This window comes from Hypomesus nipponensis, chromosome 26, assembly GCF_054491055.1.
Source record: "Hypomesus nipponensis isolate SF chromosome 26, ASM5449105v1, whole genome shotgun sequence".
In the NCBI taxonomy this organism is placed as follows: domain Eukaryota; kingdom Metazoa; phylum Chordata; class Actinopteri; order Osmeriformes; family Osmeridae; genus Hypomesus; species Hypomesus nipponensis.
Window position 1 is genome coordinate 1,714,499 of NC_140386.1, and position 22,473 is coordinate 1,736,971.

Consider the following 22,473-nt stretch of genomic DNA (forward strand, 5'->3'; position numbering starts at 1 on the left):
TATAGTGGTTATTTATGAATAGATAATTGCATATATTTTGGGATATATAACCACATATATTATATATTCATGTTCCATATATTGCAATATATGGAAAACGGCAATCATTGCTGTATTCTGCAATATATTGCAATATATTACATGAATATATATTATAGTTTATAATATATAAGTAATATTTTTATCATAAATATATTGTCTCATGTATTTCCATATATAATATATTGGTAAATGTAATGGAAAATAATATATTAACAATATATTAAAATGTATTTCAAATCATATATTGGTAAATATATTTTCTTTCCGTAAGGGTTTCTACTCCTTACATTTTAAAAATAGCCTCGTTACTCCAATTTCAGTTCGGCTTGTTTTCATTCCGGTGTTGTATCACCCGATGCATGACTCTCTGGATTGGCCCCCCTTTGCGGGAGCGCGCGCGATTCAAAGAGTGAAGAATTTCGTCTTGATATCGCATCCAAAAGAAAGGGAGACAGAAGTCTCACATTATACCGTCTTTGTTGTTGAATTCAAGAGAAGGATGTCTGTTATCTGTGTAAATATCAGATGCTATTTTCAACACAAAATCCTTAAAATTCGTCATTCAAATGGTATAGTAACGAACACGAACCAACATTCTTGCTCCACGACATCGCATTCTGAGGAAATATACCCCAGGCCAGTATGATCATGATTATTGTAGGTTCAAAGTATTTCACATGGCATGGCTCTTCATACTAATGTATAGGTTCAAAGGCATGCGATTTTAATGCAGTTAGCGTATGGGTATAGGGTGGGTTACTCAGACAGGTCGAAAACAGCAGCCTTCTGATCCAGAATAGGCTATCAGCTGTTCTGAAAAGGGACCAAAGGTTCAAATGCTTAGCCTACAAAGGGCACTAGTATGAGTAAGCACAGTAAGTTTCAGGCATGTGACACTTTCCTAGTTAGTGTTAGCAGGGGGTGCATTGCACTTACATCTAATGGAAAACCTGCCATAAAATGCTCTCCCCCCGCATACGTTTCTATCCTTCTACGCCAGCATTATGTACATTTAATAGCATAAATTGAATACCAATACATGTGTATGTTTAAGGTGGACAGGTCTGAAAACAGAATAGTCCATGCTCGGTGAGGGATTATTATGTTTTATTTTTTCATTTATTTCATTGACTTAAACGATAAGAATAATATTTCCTATCTTAAAAAAGGATTTGATGGTTCTTTTGATGTTGATACATGGTTGATACATTGTTTTTAGTACTTGTCTTTTGTAGGCTAGGTATGTGAACCTTTGGTCCCTTTTCAGAACAGCTGATAGCCTATTCTGGATCAGAAGGCTGCTGTTTTCGACCTGCCTGAGTAACCCACCCTATACGCACACGCTAACTGCATTAAAATCGCATGCCTTTGAACCTAAACATTAGTATGAAGAGCCATGCCATGTGAAATACTTTGAACCTACAATAATCATGATCATACTGGGGTATATTTCCTCAGAATGCGATGTCATGGAGCAAGAATGTTGGTTTGCGTTCGTTACTATACCGTTTGAATGACGAATTTTAAGGATTTTGTGTTGAAAATAGCATCTGCTATTTACACATATAACAGACATCCCTCTCTTGAATTCAACAACAAAGACGGTATAATGTGAGACTTCTGTCTCCCTTTCTTTTGGATGCGATATCAAGACGAAATTCTTCACTCTTTGAATCGCGCGCGTTCCTGCGAGGGGGTGCCAATCCAGAGAGTCATGCATCGGGTGATACAACACCGGCTTGTCCTTAAAAACACACACAAAGAGAAATTATCCAGAAAAATCGCGCCATCGGGATATAGTGACTTTGATTGTGGTTGGATGAGAAGTATAAACATACCATTCCGACACCCTTATTGGTTTATACGTGATGCATCACCTGCACATGACACAAATCACGTCAAACTCCAGCAAGGAAATAGCAGACGTATGTAGTGTATGAAGATAGCCTGGCTGCCAGCCCAACTTCTCCCCGCCCCCAAAAAATTTGGTCGGGAAGTTGGGTCTGGAGGGTCTCGTATTGGGGAACAACTACAGAAAACCAGAATCTTGGCGTACCAATGAAATTGCCAGGGTGGGCTTTATACGATGATGGACAGATGATCAACAGTAACGTAATCACCCACGTCACAAAAGAGCGCTTAAGTTGAATTCGTTTTGAACAAACAACATATTACGTTGCTCTGATTGGTTGTAGGTCTATCCAATTGAGCGAAGAGGCATTTGTTTTCCAGGCTCGTTTGAAACACGTCCCGTAGTCAAAGCGCAACGGAGAGTTCTCAGACTCATATTCTGACTAGAATTATGAGTATGACAATGTCAGGCTAGTATGAAGATGTCCGCGGCATAGACTCAAGAGAACTTGAGCAAAATATCCTAACCAAGCACCAGCGAGGAGGTTTGTATCTAGGAAGATTAGCCAACCCTTCTACATCCCTGCCCGGACCTGGAAGAATTTTTCGACATGTTGGATGCAAAAAGAACTCCTTTCGAATGCGCTGCAAGCTCTGCGCACCAAAGTAGGCTACCACGAGCTAACTCGCTGTCTAATTTAAATAAAGGCTACTGATAACATGCCTCTGAAGTTAGACTTTTTGCACCATTACCATAATACTTATAGGCAAGTAGTTAGTCATCATATCTTCCGCTCCATAAAACACATGTTAATGCTAAGTAGTAGGCTACACATATATGGTAGGCTACTAAAATGTGTTCATTTTGAATGGGCATAAACAGGTGCAGCCCACATTTTTCAACAATATCATTTCAATATAACAAGTCATTATTGCCTTTTGAAAAAAATATTTTGGGGTGGAGGTGGATTATAGACCGTGCATTATAGACCCCTGTGGCTAAGCTTTTGTCCTTAATGGATTTTTTCAATAGGGTGTCGGAATGGTATATGTTTATACTTCTCATCCAACCACAATCATATTCACTCTATCCGGATGGCGCGATTTATCTGGATAGGTTTTTTTTGAACGATGACAAGCCGGAATGAAAACAAGCTAAACTGAAATCGAGGTAACGAGGCTATTTTTAAAATGTAAGGAGTAGAAAGTACAGGTAATTGCTTGAAAATGGAAGGAGTAGAAGTAGAAAGTCGTCTGAAAAATAATTACTTCAGTAAAGTATAGATACCCAAAATTTCTACTTAAGTAAGGTAACAAAGTATTTGTACTTCGTTACTTGACACCTCTGGTTAATATGAACAAACTCCATAAACTACATTTGACATACAACAGTTTGTTAGGGAGAGGGTAAATATTTTTCTCTTCCATTACCAACAGCCTGTCCCAGTCCCATGTCATCTCTCTGTATCTATACCCCAAGTATTTAAGTATTTTTTACATCTACTGTCTCTTTATTACTGATTGTAGATGTCAGCTTTGAAGATAAGAGCATATCAGTTTGGAAAACCATGTACCTGACCTTTGAAGTTAAATTGTGTGTCAGTCTTTACTAAGTGTGAGGATGAAAGAAAGAAAGAAAAGCCTCTTAAATTACTTAGACCAGTGGTCATGTTCTTGAATTTGTGCCATACTAGCTAGCTGTTCGAATGTCATCCAAGTATTGTCAGATATGCTGAGGTACATTTATAAGTTAGGCAACTACTGGGGTGCAGACTTGACGATAACTTGCCTGCTAGGCATGTCACCATCACTTGATTTTGTGAAAAGGAAAAGGTCCTTCAATTACCTTTTTTGCTAAACATCCGGGGAGGAATGCAAAAATATAATTTCAATGAGAACTTGAAGATTAGACCTCCTAGTAAGCATGTGGGTGGAAAGGTCCATCTATGTGACCAGAGTCCTACCCAGAGTACTTCCATGACAACTGTAGAAAAACCAAAAGGCAATGTTACATGCTTTACCAATGGTTTTCGATGTGACTTTTTAAATCACTTTGTTTTACTGGTATCACAACTTCTGAATGATCATTGTCCTTGAGCTTCAGGGCCGGTCCTTCCTACAGGCGACATAGGCAGCCGCCTAGGGCGGCATGAACAAGGGGGCGGCATTTTCCCCAGTGCATCCATTAATTAACCCTCCCGCACAACCAGCAGAGGGCGCCAACCGTGCCACGTCATATCTCTGTACTTTGTTGGGGGGGGCGGCCGGGGGGGGGGTCTGTTGATACATTTCGCCTAGGGCGCCAGATGTGCCAGGACCGGTACTGTTGATCTTCACACTTGCCTGTCTGTCTATCTTTTTGGTGTGTGAGTGTGTGTTTGAATCTGTCATCATATTTACGTACACTTGACATTTAAAAAGAAAATTCCCCTCCCAAAAAATAATAAATAGAAGATATAGTGCTAGACAATCCAAAGACCTCCAACTAACAGTGGCATGAAACTGCTTACATCAAGATCTGTATATTATATTGAGTAAGCAGGTTATGATTTGTTGGAAAAAGCATTGCTGTTGACTTTTTCAAATGTATTTTGTGTCACAGGGGTGGCTGTAGAGGACCACCTCTATAGCCACACAGACACAGGATGGGTAGGATCCAGGGTTATTGCGGAAAGCGAATATGGTAGGGTAGGTACGACAATGTCCAGGCAGGCACGGCCAGGTGATCCTGGAGACACAGGCAAGACAAAAGTAGCAACAAAAGCTTGTAATACTCAGACAAAGCTTAGTGTGGCTGATAACATACTACCGTAGTGCCTAAACAAGAATCTGGCGATGAATGAAAACGAGTTGATAAACGGTGGGGCTGATGAGTTAATGGGAAACAGGGGCTGAGACCGGTGAGTATGGAATGATGTTATTGGGGCCAGAGCCCAGAGCCACACCCACCACAGGCACACACAGTAAAACAAATGGGGAGACAGAAACAAGTTCCTTCTAGGGGGCAGAGGTGGAGGGCATGACACTTTGAGTGCCACAAGCTGAGTGCCATCCAGATCTATGAAATTTGAGAGAAGGCAGACATCTCTACGGCTATATCACAAACTCAGCAACTCACATCAAAACAATCTAGATGGTCAAATAGCAATACAAGAGGAATAACATGTAATTTATATTGTTAACGTTTTTTTTCAATTTTTCCTTTCTGTTAGGAAGGTATACCTTTAAACATACTATCTGTGTACCTCTGCTAAGGTAATGCCAAATCACAAATAAATTGTTGTCTTTGCAGCAGCAGTATGAATGTGAGATGTGACTGTCCTAAAGAGTAAGAAAGAGAGAAGATTTACTTGACAAATTGCTAATGCCTTTCTTTCTCATTGCCATTGCAGCGATGTACTCTGTGGAAATCACGGTTGAGAGGGACAAAGTTACAGGTGAAACTAGAGTGTTGTCGACCAACACACTACTGCCCGTTGATCTCTCCCAAGGAGTGAAGGTATATGAGGATGAGCAAAAAGGTGAATGTTTACTAATGATGTGAATTATACTTTATACAGTAATGTACAAGCAGAACATGTTTATCAAGGAGCTAATGCTGAGTATATTACTATAGAAAAAAATGTCCATCTTGATAAGAGCATTAAAGAGCATTTGAAAAAAGAATGGGACCAAAAGAAATCAAGGGACATTTAGAATAGATAAAAATGTGCGATTAATTGTGATTAATCGCGATCTAACTATGACGTTAATGCAATTAATCGCGATTAAATATTTTAATTGTTTGACAGCACTAATATATATACATATAATTATATATATATTATATAATTATATTATTATAATTATATTATTATAATTATTATATTATATATATATATTATGTAATTATATATATATAAGTATATATATTATATATATATATATATATTGGTATATATATGTAACACTACACTTAATATGAAAACAAACTCTGAATTAAAAAAAAGGAAAAACAGCATAGATGTCGTAGTCTGCAATGTCTCTTCACCATTCTGCTGAATGGAATTTAAAAGACAGCAGCATGGATAGATACATTGTGGTCTGTACTGTCTCTTTACTGTTGCTGTTGAGCAGGCTTTACAGCCTGTAGCATCTCCACTATCTCTTTATTTCTGCTGCATGATTAGCTTCACAAGCTTGCTGTTAAATGTCTCTTGTATTTGATAATGCTGTTTCTGTCCTATAGTGTTTCAGGGAATATAGGCCCTTTTAGGCAGGTATATATATTAGTGCTGTCAAATGATTAAAATATTTAATCGCGATTAATCGCATTAATGTCATAGTTAACTCGCGATTAATCACAATTAATCGCACATTTTTATATATTCTAAATGTCCTTGATTTCTTTTTGTCCCAATCTTTTTTCAAATTTTAATGCTCTTATCAACATAGAAAAGTGGTTCGGATTGCTTTGTGCAAATATTTTTTTTATTGAAAACAACATTGCAATTGCCTGGCTTTGACGAGGGGGCAGAGAATTCGCATCAGCTGTGTGCTTGGCCATCAAGTGGTATTTCAGACTGGACGTGCTGCGATGATAGCTCAGTTTACAACGACAAAACACACAGATCACTGGTCTTGTCAATAGAACCATTTGGCAACTTTTTAAAAGCAAACTTTCCATTCAGAATCTTATTGGCATCCATTTCGGCATCTCGCGCTCGTCATCCACTCAAAACGTAACGTTAGCCTACTACCAGAGAATGTCTAATATCCGTAAACGGGCTCTGCTACTACTCTTTAGCCAGCTCGCAAGCCAAATGAGTGTTTGGCGTGCCTGTTGTTTTGTTTCCGGTCTAGCTAGAGCCGGTGTGGTGTTGTAGTTTTTCTAACGTCGGTAGTTGTTGCAACAGCATGTGAAAAAAACTACAAAGTTTGCTAGGCCAAAAAGAGCGTTAATCGCTGTGTTTTGTAATGTATTTTCTCTTAATGCACATATATTCGCCTACCATTCATTGTAAATGCGATTGCCTTTGGCAAGGCACAACCTATATTCTCTCTCATAAATAATAATAATAATTTTCCCACCCTTAAAACTCAGTTAATGTTTGCACTCCTTAGACAATGCCGGTGTCAAAATGTTCTTCCTAGTTCCAATTGCGTTGCTTGTATCCGCGTTAACTTCTGGGAGATAGCTAGCTACCTAAAACGGCAAGACAGCTGCAGAAACACCACCAGGCAAAGGCCAGGGTGATATTTTTACGTACGCCTCCCAAAGGAGAGAACGCAACACCCCACTGCACACAATAATCCTAGGACCTGGGGCCTGTACTACAAATCAAGATTTGGCGTTAGCGAGGTAACTTCAGGTTCAACCCAGGGTTTTCTGTACTAGGACGGTGGATCACTTGTTACCGGGGTAGATCGCCATGGTAACACATGCTGAACGCCTAACCTGGTCGGGAGCAGGTTAAGTTGGAGATCAGAGATCAACCGGTATAAAAGCCCCGCCCACTAACTCATTCTTGACGATAATGTTGTCACCGTTCATAAGATCCTGTGGAGCTTGGTCCGCCGATAGTGAGAGGTGCGCTCAGAAGGGCCAGAACATTTAGAGACCGACAAAACCCTTTTGCATTCGCTCATGAGTATCTTTATGAAAGATATAGATTCTTAGCAGAGGGAATTACGTATCTTTGCCAGCTTCTTGAGCCGTATGTTGCCAATGCAACACATTGAAGCTGTGCACTCACAGTTCCACAGACTGTATGCATAGCGTTTTGTTATTTCACTATGGGTACTTTTATAGTGGGTGATCCGGAGACAGGGGCGGACTGGCCATCGGGGATACCGGGGGATTCCCCGGTGGGCCAACGGGGTTGGGATGGTCCAAAATACCTGCCCACATCCATCACCAACCGGCCCTCCCTCTGACATTGCCGGTGTTGTCGCCCAACTGGTTACCACGCTAACTGGTTTCCCAGCTGTGCGTTCACGTATCAGTCTGTCTCCATCACCAGATTCGTCACAAATTCACAAACATATTACTGGCGATTTTCAAATCGAATCTCATATTTGCTGCGGTTAATATGAAAGAATGAAAGTATAGGCTACGTGCGCACTAAATTACATCCATTCACGACAAAATAAATGGAGATAAAATAAAAAAAATTCAGGCTCGCATGAAGTGGGATTTGATCCCACTAGAGCAAAAACACATTTACACGAAAGTCCATTGCTTTACACTGAGAGCTATTCTGGCTCATAAAAAATGGCTAAATCCTTACGTATTTATTTATTATGTTTGCCTTCAGGTAACATCTTGTTTTGGCTTCTTCTAAAACAACTGGTTGCCATAGACACTACCCGAACGTAGGCTACTAATCACATATTTGGGGTTGTTTCGAGGCAATAGCCGTATTTTCCACTACATCACAGCTCCTTCTGGCACCAGATATTAAAAATTCATACTAAGAACGTTGCTGCTAACCCAGACAATACGATCAAAATAGCCTACGCTAACCCTTTGAAACACAACATGTGTCTATTAGTTTCCTATCCGATTACGTGTATGGCTGAGTGTTTCTTCGCTGTATCTTAAATCAATTCATTTCATAGTTGTATATGTAGCGAGCACTGCATTACAGCCATTTGCCACAACAAAATAAATGGAAGCTAAGAAAATAAAAGATTCGAGTGGGATTCGATCCCACGAGCAAAAGCACATCCATCACTGAAGTCCTTTGCATTTCACTGCAAGCTACTGAAGCAGATAGAAGATCCTGGTATTCAGTCACAAATGTATTATTAGATGGACTTCAGGCAACATTTAGTTTTGGCTTCTTCTGAAACAACTTGTTACTGTTGAAACAACCCGAATGTAGGCTACTAAATACGTATTTGGGGTTGTCTCGAGGCAATAGACATTTACCAAGATATCACAGCCCCGTAATGACACCACATTGCAAAGTAAGATCGTCGCTGACAATATCAGCTTAAATGCGAACACTGCATGTGTAGTGCTTCATAGAATAAATGAAATATGATGGCAATACATGTGTTGTGTGTTTGTTATAAACAAAATACAAGTGTATGTATCAACAAATGTAGAAACCTAACAAAGTTAACCTACCTGGATGCTCAAATACATGTTTAGTAGCCTAGATTCGGGTCGTGTCAACGGTAACAAGTAGTTTCAGAAGCCAAAACTAAATGTTGCCTGAAGTCCATCTTATAATACATTTGTGACTGAATACCAGGCACTCCTATCTGCTTCAGTAGCTTGTGGCGAAACGCAAAGGACTTCAGTGATGGATGTGCTTTTGCTCGTGGGATCGAATCCCGCTCGAATCTTTTATTCTCTTAGCTTCCATTTATTTTTTAGGAGTCAGGTGGCTGAGCGGTTAGGGAATCGCGCTAGTAATCTGAAGGTCGCCAGTTCGATTCCCGGCCGTGCCAAAATGGCACCCTACTTGCTTCGGGGGAATGTCCCTGTACTTACTATAAGTCAACTGTTAAGTCAACTGTTAATGTAGTGCTCGCTACATATACAACTATGAAATGAATTGATTTAAGATACAGCGAAGATGGCGCTGATGAAGGCTGCCTTGGTCGTTAGGTGCGTTCTTTTTTGTCTGTTAATTCAGTGTTCTGCCAAGATTTCCGGGGTTCTCTAACAAGAGAAGTACATCAGGATTACAACTCCTGTGGATTTATTTCCCACTTTTCTGCTTCCATCGGCAGAATTAATGGGAATTATAGTCAAAGCCACCCTCGGCTTTGTCCTAGCAGCAAAGCACCGTCGGCAGCGAAGCACTGTAGGAGAGGCAAACGAGACTGTGCACTGGTGCAACTCCGTCGGCGTGGGGCATGCACAGCATTACCGGGGATATTTCTCTCCAATGTGCGTTCACTGAGAACAAACTGGATGAACTTCAGCTACTGGTGTGGAAAAACAGAGACTTTCATTCATCTTCCGTCTTGTGCTTTATGGAGACATGGCTGAGTGAACTGAGCCCGGACTCTGCGCTACAGCTAGTAGGTTTCAAACTGCTGAGAGTGGATCGTGACTGTGCTCTCTGGCAAAACGAAAGGTGGTGGTATTTGTTTTTACATTGTCTGGTGTGAAGATGTGACAGTGATTCTGCAGCACTGTTCTCCTGATCTGGAATGATTTTTTATTAACTGTAAACCTTTTTACTCGCCACGTGAGTTTGCTTCATTATACTGGTCGGCGTCTACATGCCCCCTTGGTTATTGTGCTAGGCAACTTTAACAAAGGCAATCTCACTCAAGAACTCCCCAAATACAGACAACTCATCAAATGCCCTACCAGAGAAGGGAACACTTTGGATCACTGCTACTCTTCAATCAGTAAAGCATACCATGCGGTTCCCCGAGCAGCACTGGGTCACTCAGACCACGCCATGGTCCACCTGACTGAATACAGGCAGAAGCTAAAGTGCTGTAAGCCTGCAGTGAGGATATCGAAACAGTGGACCAGTGAGGCTATGGAAGATCTGCGGGTGTGCTTGGACTCTACTGACTGGGATATGTTCATGACCAATAGTCTGGATGAGCTCACGGAGGCTGTGACATCATACATTAGCTTCTGTGAGGACTGCTGTATACCAACACGCACCAGGGTGAGCTACAACAATGACAAACCCTGATTTACAGCCAAACTCAGAAGGCTGAGGCTGGACAAAGAGGCCACGTTTAGGAGTGGGGACAAGGACAGATTCAAGGAGTCAAAGAACAGGTTTATCAAGGCGGTGAGAGAGGCTAAACAACTTTACTCAGAGAGACTAGAACATCAATTCTCTGCTAACGACTCTGCTTCTGTCTGGAGAGGGCTCAGGTATATCATCAACTACAAGCCCAGAGCCCCCCATTCCACTAACGACTCTCGTCTGGCCAACGACCTGAACGAGTTCTACTGTTGTTTTGAAAGACAATTGGACTGCCCTGAACTCCCCCCGCTCCCCACCAACTCAGTGACGACACTCCATTCAGGAGAGTGAAGTTAACAGACTTTTCAAGAGGCAGAATCCACGCAAAGCAGTTGGGCCAGACGCTGTCTCCCCTGCCACCCTCAAGAACTGTGCTGATCACTGTCGGGTATGCTGCTGCCACTGCCAAGGAAAAGAGCAGGCTGCAGCGTATCATCCGCACTGCTGAAAAGGTGATTGGTTGCAATCTGCCTTCCCTCAAGGACCTGCACACCTCGAGGACCCTGAGGCGAGCGAGGAAGATTGTGGCCGGCTCCTCCCACCCTGGCCACTCCCTGTCACTCCCCTACTGCAGAAGGCTGCGGTCCATCAGGACCAATACATCACGCCAAAAAAAGGTTTTCCCTTCCGCTGTTGGCCAAGGGTCCACACTGACTCTAATGACTTCCTGCTTAAAACACATTGCATTTACACATTTGTATCTTGTACATTTGTATTTTTTTAATATTTTTCTTTTTTGTATTTTTATATTGTAATTGGCAACTTAAATTTTATTTTATTGTCCATTTTATTTAATTCTAATTCCACTTACTACTGCTAGTTTATGTACCCTTAGTATAGATAGTCCACATATTTAAATGTTTGGTTCCTACATGTTTATTGTATGCATCTTCCTGCCAAAGTAAATTCCTTGTCTGTGCAAACTAACATGGCGAATAAATCCCAATCTGATTCTGAAACACTCAGCCATACACGTAATCGCATAGGAAACAAATAGACACATGTTGTGTTCCAAAGGGTTAGCGTAGGCTATTTTGATCATATTGTCTGGGTAAGCAGCAATGTTCTTAGTATTAATTTTTAATATGTGGTGCCAGAAGGAGCTGTGATGTCGTGGAAAATACGGCTATTGCCTCGAAACAACCCCAAATACGTGATTAGTAGCCTCCGTTCGGGTAGTGTCTATGGGAACCAGTTGTTTTAGAAGAAGCCAAAACAAGATGTTACCTGAAGGCAAACGTAGTAGCCATTTTTCATGAGCCAGAATAGCTCTCAGTGTAAAGCAATGGACTTTTGTGTAAATGTTTTTTAGCTCTAGTACAATCGAATCCCACTTCATGCGAGCCTGCAAATGTTTTATTTTATCTCCATTTATTTTGTTGTGAATGGATGTAATGTTGTGCGCACGTAGCCTATACTTCCATATTCGCCGCAGCCAATATGAGATCCGACTTGAAAATCGGCAGTAATATGTTTGTGAATTTGTGACGAATCTGGTGATGGAGGAAGACTGATATGTGAACGCACAGCTGGGAAACCAGAAGTGTCTTCTGAAATGTTCTTACGGACTTACTAGTAATCCAGAGCATGTTGATCTTGATTCGTAGTACAGGCCTGTGGGCCGACCAACCCTTGTACTTTTGGTAGAGCGCCAGAACTACGGTGCTAGTTACGGAAATACTGTGTTAAAGTAGAATAATAACTGTTTTATTTTGCTTTCTTTCCTTGAGTCGTGCCCAGACCCTTGTTCCCTGTTAATAAACTGTTGAACGGTTGAGTTGGCCTCGCCTCCCTTGTTTTGCACCACAACTCCATATATCAAGGGCCTGTACTACAAATCAAGATCAACATACTCTGGATTACTTTCAGTTTTCAAGCTACGCGAAGCCTAACAATTGCAATCACGATAAGCGGTACTACGACGGCAGTTATCAACTCTCTAACTCAACCCAGATCTTTCCAATCTAGAGACATGCACACACATAAAGGGGCGGTGTTTGCACCGTATGTCCAATCGCAAACATGGACAAAACAAGAGCCGCATATTTCACGCAGGAGGAGCAGGGTTTTGTCGGTCTCTAAATGTTCTGGCTCTTCTGAGCGCACCTCTCACTATCCACACACCAAGCTCCACAGGATCTTATGAACGGTGATGACATTATCGTCAAGAATGAGTTAGTGGGCGGGGCTTTTATACCGGTTGATCTCTGATCTCCAATTTAACCTGCTCATGACTAGGTTAGGCGTTCAGCATGTGTTACCATGGCGATCTATCCCGGTAACAAGTGATCCACCGTCGTAGTACAGAAAACCCTGGGTTGAACCTGAAGTTACCTCGCTAACGCCAAATCTTGATTTGTAGTACAGGCCCCAGGGGCCCATTCTCCGTATGTTGCTAACTCAGCTAGCTGTATTTGATTGTTGACAATTTGTCATTATCTTGGATTGTTCGGTTCTTCGAAGCTCATTCTGGACTTGCTGTCATAGCAATAAGTCCTTTAGCTTAAACCTGCTCGGGAGCAGGCTTATTTTATGTAACAAGATTTGATTGCGACTATATAAGCAGAGGTGATACAGGAAGTCTGTCACAGACATCTTGTCCATTTTTACGACAACAACCTAATACGGAAGGTGCAAGAATAATGAGCAGAATTTAACACAAAACCGAATTGCTCATTGCGTGATAGATAGATCCTTGAGCACAGCACGATATGCCACTAGCCTATCTCACTTTTTGAGAGATAGCCTATTATGAGGGTCATTTACATCGTACATTTGTTGAAACCACATTATATGACATTAAAGATGATAAACAAAATATGAAAATAAAAAACATAGGCCTAGCTTACTGTAATAAGTGATAAAACATCTAATGTGGTCACTACTATACATTTAATTTGGTCTGCTACTTTTTGCCAGCCTTCTTTCTTGGATTTTGCAGACATTGAGGTGTTCCCTGGCGTTCTGATAAAATCTTCAAATTCACAGTAACCTTTGAGCAAGCTGTTGCTCTGTTGGCTCTGTTGCGTAAAAAGCAATTAGCCAGATCATAATTAGCAAGATGATCATCATCAAGATGATCGTCATCTTGGATGTGTCATTTGATCTCGGATGTAATAAGCGACGTATGGAGAACGGGCCCCAGGTCTTACCTAGTGGTTATATACAAAAAAGTTATCCTGCGGGTGATGTAAGCCTCGGGGCCTCTTGCCTTAAGCAAGTAGCTTTCACAAAAGCAGAAAAGTATTAACTAGGGATGGGACGTATGGCCCTGACGCATCGATGCTTGTGTGGCAAAACCAATACGCACGGTTTCTAAAAAGTGTTTTGGAGCTTGTATCAATTACAATAACCATGTGATTGATGACGTTCAAAGACAAATCACACATACTCCCTTTTCCACCAACGTGAACCGGGAGCATTTTGCGAGCTGGTGCTAGACCCGGTTCGGAGCTGGTTCAATTTGCGAGCCTTCTAAAAACCGGTTTGCTTTTCCACGGGCTAGAGAGCGACCACAGAGCCACGTCATTATGGACTATATGCGTCTCATCTCTCCCAGAAATGATGGCGCAGCAGCACCAAACACAAAGGCTGTTTATCAATCCGAAGAACGCAAGGTTTAGATGCAGGATTTCTTAGCTATTGCGCAATACCCTGGCCTCGCAGCAGTATGACAACACTGGCATGATCAGCGCAACATTTTATGAGCTTTTGCTGTACAGTGCTTTTGTAATACATTTGCGTTAAATATAGGCTCAATAGCTCATAACATTTGTGTTTGTCATTTCCCTCATTTGATAGGATTATGATAAAATGCAGCAACTATGTGTCTGCACTGGGATGCTAGCTAGGGTATATATAAATAAGTACACTGCTAGTATTCTTTAAGTAACATGATAATAGTATACTTTTTATACTAAGTACACTTACAAAATAAACTTGAAGTATACTTATTTTTGTAGGGGATGACAAACTTGCATTGGTAAATATTTGATATTCACCAAAAACTTTATATTCATTTACTCAAAATTCAGTCCTATTTTGACATGTCAAGGTGATTGTGGTCTGAAGATAATCTGTGCCAAATTTGGTGAATACGTTTTATTTATTCATTCCAAAAACGTTTAATTCATTCAGTCAAAATGGCGGCCACATCAATTCAGCTGGTATCACAAGTTAACATGTGTCAGACACAGGATCGCCCCCTAGCGGTTAGATGACACAACCTTTTGTGGACCAGGGTCCCGAACATCAGTACCAAGTTTTATGTCAATTCAGCAAATATTTCCTGAGATATGATCTCACTTCCTGTTTTGACGGCTCCATCACCGACTTTGATCAGCTTTACCGTAAAAACTGTTTTTAAAATCAAGAACCATGTGAAAACGTTTGTGAGGCTTGATCTGAAGATAATTGGTGCCAAATTTTGCTTATTGCAGCGCCACCTAGAGGTGAAATGGCATGACCTATTTTGGACCTCTTTAGAACATGGTCCCTAGTCCCTATGAACAAATTTGGTGTCAATGCATTAAAGAGGTGCTGAGATATGACCTCACTTCTTTTATGGTTGCTTGGTTGATGACTTTGGCTGTTCCAGTCAAAAGGTTTAGAAAACAAAAACAAACATGTGATGTCTTTTGTGAGTCTTGGTCTGAAGATGATCTGTGCCAAATTTGGTGAAAATTTGACAACTTTATAGGAGAGGTAGCAAAAAAACTTTACATTCGTTCAAAATGGCTGCCACATCAATTCGTCTGGTATCACAAGTTAACATGTGTCAGACACAGGATCTACTAAGATATCACGAGACAAAGGATCACTTAACCTGTTAATTAGTAGCGTCACACATATGTGATCGTTCGAAAAGTGGGCCCCACAGAGTACCGTCACACGTGTGATTCTGAACATTCCAACCAACTATTTTCCGATAGACAAAAACTATATGACAAACACTTTAGTATGGCTTCAAAATTTAGGCTTTTAGGAGGCTAAACAAGTAACACTAGCAGGTAGTAGCATTGCTGCAAGTATTATGCTAGGTTGCTAGGTAACGGAAGCTAACTGAAGCTAGCTAGCTTCTGTTTTGAAAAAATAACTCACTCTGGTGGAAGCGTCGGTGATATTTAGAACTGACCTCAATAGGTTAAATAAGACAAACAAATCAACAGTTATTGGTTAACACACAATCCTGCCTTGTAGTGTTTGTAGTAATTGTAGTGCCCCCTAAAGGTAAAATGACACTACCTGTCTCGGACCTCTTTATAAGAGGGTCCTGAGTCCATACACCAAGTTTGGAGTCAATGCATCAAAGATAGCAATTTGATTGGGTGTAACTAACAAACGGTTGTCGAAAATCAAAACGCCATGTGATGTATTTTGTGAGGCATGGTCTGAAGAGGATCTGTGCCAAATGTGGTGAAGATTGGACAAACTTTATAGGAGAGGTAGCAAAAAACGTTATTTTCATTCAGTCAAAATGGCGGCCACATCAATTTGATTGGCTGTAACTAACAAACGGTTGCGAAAATCAAAACTCCATGGGACAACTTTTGTGAGGCTTGGTCTGAAGATCATCTGTGGCAATTTTAAAGATGATTCGACAAGAATTGTAGGAGGAGTAGCAAAAGAAACGCTTTTCCTTAACATTCAAAATGGCGGAGAATCTATATAACTGGGTATGATGTCAAGTGCGTTGAACTCGGGTTGATCCAGGGAATCCAACAATACCTTATTTTGGAAAATGAGGCATATGATTCAAAAGAAACGTGTGTAAACACACCTTCAACTTTGACCCATGGGCGGCGCTAGATGGTTGGAATAGGAGACATGAAACTTGGTGAAATTGATGAGGGGACTAGTCCCAAAGAGTGTGCTAAATTTCACAACTTCTGACCATGTGGTTCTAGGGGCTGCCATAGACTTCCATGGCAGAAGAAGATGTGTAATAATAATAAATATAGCTGCAAGCAGCAATGGAGGGGCCAAGGAGTCCAGAGCAGGACAAGGCCTCCATAGCACTTGCGCAACAATTAAGTCACAGCAACCTGTTGCACTCATGCAACACACCAAGTTTGGTTGAAATATCTGTTTGCGTTCAAGAGTACTGAGTGTTCAAATTGTTTTTTTTTCCTGTTATGTTCTCACGTGTCTTTTGCAGCTTCGCCGCCGCCTTCGATCAGCTCTACCAAACAAACGGTTTTGAGAATGGAAGATCCATTCGACACCTTTGTGAAACTTGGTCTGAAGATCATCTGTGCCAAATTTAGTAAACATTGGACAAAATTTGGGGCGTGCACAAGGTTTTTACACTTTTCCATTGAATCCAAAATGGCTGCCGCGTCAATTCGGTTGTTATGAAATATTATCGATGGTCAAGCTTGATATCTCACAAGACATCAACAGACAAAGAAATTACTTTATTAAGGTAAACACTTCAACAAGTTATTAGCCAAAACACGTTTATGCTTCCTGCCACACCCCCTTTCAGAAATTTTCTAAAATTGTAGGAGGAGTAGGCTTCCAGAGGTTTTTGATAAAACCGGAAATAGTGGAAAATCTATATAACCGGAAATTGATGCCATGGTGTGCATTGAACCAGGGAATCCAATGGTACCTCATTTTTGAAAATGGGTCATACGGTTCAAAAGTTGCGTGTGTAAACACGAGTCCAACTTTGACCCGTTGGTGGCGCTAGAGTGCCCAAGTATGGGACATGAAACTTTGTGAATTGGACCAGGGGACTGTCCCCAATGAGTGTGCCAAATTTCACAACTTTCGACGAAGCGCTTCTAGGGCCTGCCATAGGACCCCATGGCGGAAGAAGTATAATAAATATATCTGCAAGCAGTAATGGCGGATTCCTCCAAACATTGCGAACCATTGAAAAATGTATATTCTTGAAAAATTTTAACTGTATAGAAAACCAATGCTGCAGACTTACCAATGGGATACCAAATCCATCCATCCATCCATCATCTGCCGCTTGTCCAGGGACCAAACCGGACCCCCTCGACACCCTGGCTACGCCTAGAAATTCTGTCCATATAGGTAATGAACAGAATCGGTGACATAGGGCAGCCCTGGCGGAGTCCAACCCTCACCGGAAACAATTTTGACTTACTACCGGCAATGCGGTCGTACAGGGACCGGACAGCCCCGATCAGGGAATCAGGTACCCCATACTCTCGGAGCACCCCCCACATGAGTCCCCGAGGGACACGGTCGAACGCCTTTTCCAGATCCACAAAACATGTGTAGACTGGTTGGGCGAACTCCCATGTACCCTCCAGGACTCCGCGGAGGGTATAGAGCTGGTCCACTGGTCCACGGCCAGGACGAAAACCACATTACTCCTCCTGAATCCGAGGTTCAACAATCCGACGGATCCTCCTCTCCAGGACCCCTGAATAGACTTTCCCAGGGAGGCTGAGGAGTGTGATCCCCCTAAAGTTGGAGCACACCCTCCGGTCCCCCTTTTTAAAGAGGGGAACCACCACCCCGGTCTGCCAGTCCAGAGGCACTGTCCCCGATGTCCACGCGATGTTGCAAAGTACCAAATCTGGATACCAAATCTGACCAAATCCAAATATGGCTGCAAGCAGCAATGAGGTGGCCAAGTAGTCAAATGACCCAGAAAACATTTTAGACATCCTCAAAAGAGGGTAACGAGTACAAGCAGCAAGTTTGGTGTGAATCCATCAATGATGAGATACAACCCAACTTCCTGTTTGCTGGCTTAATGGCACATTTTGATTGCCTGTACCAGGCAAATGCTTTCGAAAATCAAAAAACCATGTGATAACTTGTATGAGGCTTGGTCTGAAGATAATCTCTGCCAAATTTGGTGAAGATTGGACAACATGTGTAGGAGGAGTAGAGAAAAATGTTTTTTTCAATGAATTCAAAATGGCGGCCGCATCAATTCGGCTATTATCACAAATTATTATGAGTCACATACAGGATGTCCCAAGATATCATGAGACAAAGGAATCACTTAATAAAGGCAAACAAATCAAAAGTCATTGGCCCAAACACATTTTTGCTTCCTTCGGCCACGCCCGGTGATTACATGACACCAAATTGTGTGGACATCCTCAGAAGAGGGTTCCGAGTCATCTTACCAAGTTTGGTGTTCACATCTCAAAGATTTGCCAAGATTTGATCAAATTTCCTGTTTGGTTGCTTTGTTGCCGATTTTGATTGGCTGTACCGGACAAACGGTTTTGAAAATCAAATATCCTTTGATAACTTCTGTGAGGGTTGGTCTGATGATGATGTGTGCCAATTCTGGGGAAGATTGGAAAAAAATTGTAGGAGGAGTAGGCTTTCAAAGGTTTTTCAGGGAATCCAATGGTACCTCATTTGAGGTACCATACCAGGTCATACGGTTCAAAAGTTGCGTGTGTAAACACAAGTCCAACTTTGACCCATTGGTGGCGCTAGAGTGGTTTAATGGGAGACATGAAACTTGGTGTAGGTATAGAAGAAACTGTCGTTAATGAGTGTGCCAAATTTCACAAAAAGTTATCGAAGGGTTCTAGGGGCTGCCATTGACTCCCATGGTACAAGAATTACAAATAATAAAACCAACAACAATAGGTTTCCTCCTTACGGAGGAATCCTAATAATAGAAAAACTAACAATAACAATGGGTGCCTCGCAGCTTCGCTGCTTGGCCCCTAAATATACCTGCAAGCAGCAATGGAGGGGCCAGGCAGTCCAGAGCAGGACATGGCCTCCATAGCACTTGTGCAACAATGAAGTCACAACAAACAGTTGCACTCATGCAACACACCAAGTTTGGTTGAAATATATGTTTGCGTTCAAGAGTACTGAGTGTTCAGTGTGTTTTTTCTGGTATAACACCGCAGGCCTCCTCTGCTCCTCGTGAAAACGAAGGAAGCGAAGTTTGAAAATCCATCTGATACATGTTGTGCAGCTGGGTCTGAAGATAATCTGTGCCAAATTTGGTAAACATTGGACAAAAATTGCGTAGTGCAAAAGATTTTTACCCGTTTCCATGAAATTCAAAATGGCAGCCGCGTCGATTGGGTTACTATGAAAAATTATCAATGGTCAGGCTTGATATCTCAAAAGACATCAAGAGACAAAGAAATTCCTTCATTAAGGTAATAACTTCATAACTGTGGCAACATTTATTTGCCAAAACACCTTTAAGCTTCCGGCCACTTTAGTCAGGACACAATTTTTGACATCCTAAGAATAAGATTCCAAGTAGGCTTACCAAATTTGGTGTCACTGCCTCAAAGAACTACTGAGATATGACTTCACTTCCTGTTTGGCGGCTTTTTATGCTGAATTTGATTGGCTGTAACGGACAAAAGGTTGTGGGATCAAAATTCTTTATCATAATTTTTGTAAGGCTTGGTCTGAAGAGCATATCTGGTAATTTTGACAGACATTGTAGGAGGAGTAGGCTTTCAAAGGTTTTTGATAAAACTGAATATGGTGGAAAATCTATAACCGGAAATTGACGGTGTGCGTTGAACTCGGCTTGATCCAAGGAATCCAACGGTACCTAATTTTGGACATAAAGCACACAAAGCACTTCTTGCCACAAAAACGTAATTCAAGCCTAAACTGTGAAACGGAACGTAAATCCCAAGACAAGCAACGCAATCGCTAACAAGATGAACCTTTGAACCCCGACGTTGTCTATGTAGTCCAAATGTTAAGTAATCCATATATATATATTTTTTGTCAGGGACAATGCAGCGCACATTATTACATACATAAATAACAATATGTTGTAGATGTGTTGCATAAAAGGTTTCTAGCCAATCGGTTAATTTGCAACCCCAGTCCCTGGTCAGGCCTTTCAGAAAAAGTTAAGCGAAATAAAATGTACTGCATAGTGTGAGTTACACAATCAAGCAGCAGATACATTATAATATATTGCATCAACATTTCACAGATTCATAAGGCATTACACACTACAGCAGTGATTCTTAACCCCTAGAGGGCCGCAAAAAACGTTCTGTTTTGCATCTGTGGGCCCAAGGGCCGAGAGACTGCGAGACTACGTGCAGCTTTTGACCATGTGGAGGCGGTAAAGCAAACAGTTGTTTTAAAAGTGCCAATACACAGAGAAGAAATTGAGAAGTTTTTAAAAAGAAAAAATTAAGACGAACGTCCTGCCGACACCCCCACCCAAAAAAGTTTTTGCGGAAATACAATCTCGACTTCATTAAATACGGTTTCCTAAATGGAGGAACAGAGGCAGTGCCAAAAGCCCAGTGTGTAGAGTGTGGGGTAATGCTGTCCAATGAAGCCCTCAAGCCCTCAAAACTAGAGACCAAGCATTCGATGCTCGTGGGAAAGCCTGTGGAATATTTTAAGAGGAAGGAAAGTGGGAGAGGCCGCTGCAAAAACTGGACTGGCAGAACTGTGTCAGGGTGTGCAGTGATGGTGCAGCATCAATGACTGGCAAGCATCATGGTGTCATTAGACAGATACTTGATTGTGCACCAGAAGCTAAATGGACACACTGTATTTTCCACCGGGAAAGCCTTGCAGCAAAAAAATGTCACCAGATCTCCACCAGGTGATGGATGTATGTAGGGGTGGGCGATATGGCCAAAATCTTCTATCACGGTATGAGTAATTTTATATCACGGTTACAGTGTATATATCACGGTATAGTAATTGTTCTGTAAATTCAATTAAGAAATGTTACTAAATAACCATACCGTACTTCATCATTGCACTCGATTATTTATTCCCAACAAAAACAACTGCCTCACATGAGACAACACTTGAGTTCAAAACAAGACTCAAAAAAGTTATGATTACGAGCGTTACGATTGGCTTATGCGCAGTCATGCCATACGCGTGGTGACCTACTCACAGCTCAATGCGGATCCGTAATGCCCTCCGACAAAAATTTCAAAATGAGCGAAAGCACTCAGTCTGAGTTTTACTATCCATATAACTTGGGTTTCGGCGTTTCAACCTCGTTAAAGCTCGGTCGATACGTTAAAGCCTCAGTTTGATATTTCCCGGCATGAGCTCACTCTCAGTTAGTAAGTAGTTAGCCTTCACTCGTCATCCTAGATCAAGAATGCTAGCAACGCAACCAGTGTAATTTTACAGCAATAATTTTACAGCACGAGACAACTTGAACAACAAATCGAATTGGTTACCTGCAGAATGGGTCCTCAAATATATAATTAATGATATTGAATGATTGTGGTCCGCTTAGACAAAATACACTCTACATCGAAAATTCCGTCGGACCAACGCAAATGTGCTTCAAGGTCAAACGAAAATAGGAAATCAAATAAAAGTTCAACTACACTTCTAAATATCGCAAGAATGCGATTTATATGATGGCTTATATACAATACAACAACCAGACATTTAATTGACACGTGTAATACAAAAATATAGTATAAGAGTATACCGCGGTTGAAACGATAGCCAAATCTCTCCCGGTAGACACATTTCTGCCGTCGCACGCTATATACCGTCATACCGCCCAGCCCTAGATGTATGTGTAAAAACCATAAACTTTATTAAAAACAATGCTGTGAACTCCAGATGTTTTGCCAAGCTTTGTGAGGACATAGAAACAGATCATGTCCAGCTGCTATATCACAGTGAAGTGAGACGGCTCTCAAGAGGACTTAATTGTTTGTGTGAACTGAGGAATGAGGCATTCTCTTTTCTCACTGAGAAAAAAATCTAATCTTGCACATTGCTGACACAATGTTTACAGCAAAACTTGCCTACCTCTGTGACATTTTTTCATCACTGAACCAACTGCACACCTCACTACAAGGAAGAAACAGCAACATATTTTGTGTTGCAGACAAAGTTGAAGCTTTCAAGAGGAAACTTGCTTTGT

The 22,473-nt window shown here is 41.3% G+C and overlaps 1 protein-coding gene across 1 annotated transcript in view; it reads left to right on the forward strand.

Annotated features, from left to right (window-relative positions):
• The window catches only part of palm1a (paralemmin 1a), a 130,886-nt gene that overhangs the window by 104,763 nt on the left and 3,650 nt on the right, over nt 1-22,473 (forward strand). Inside the window, exon 8 of the mRNA XM_084693146.1 lies at nt 5,286-5,414. Coding sequence (XP_084549272.1) covers nt 5,286-5,414 — 129 coding nt within the window. The remainder of the gene's footprint in view (nt 1-5,285; nt 5,415-22,473) is intronic.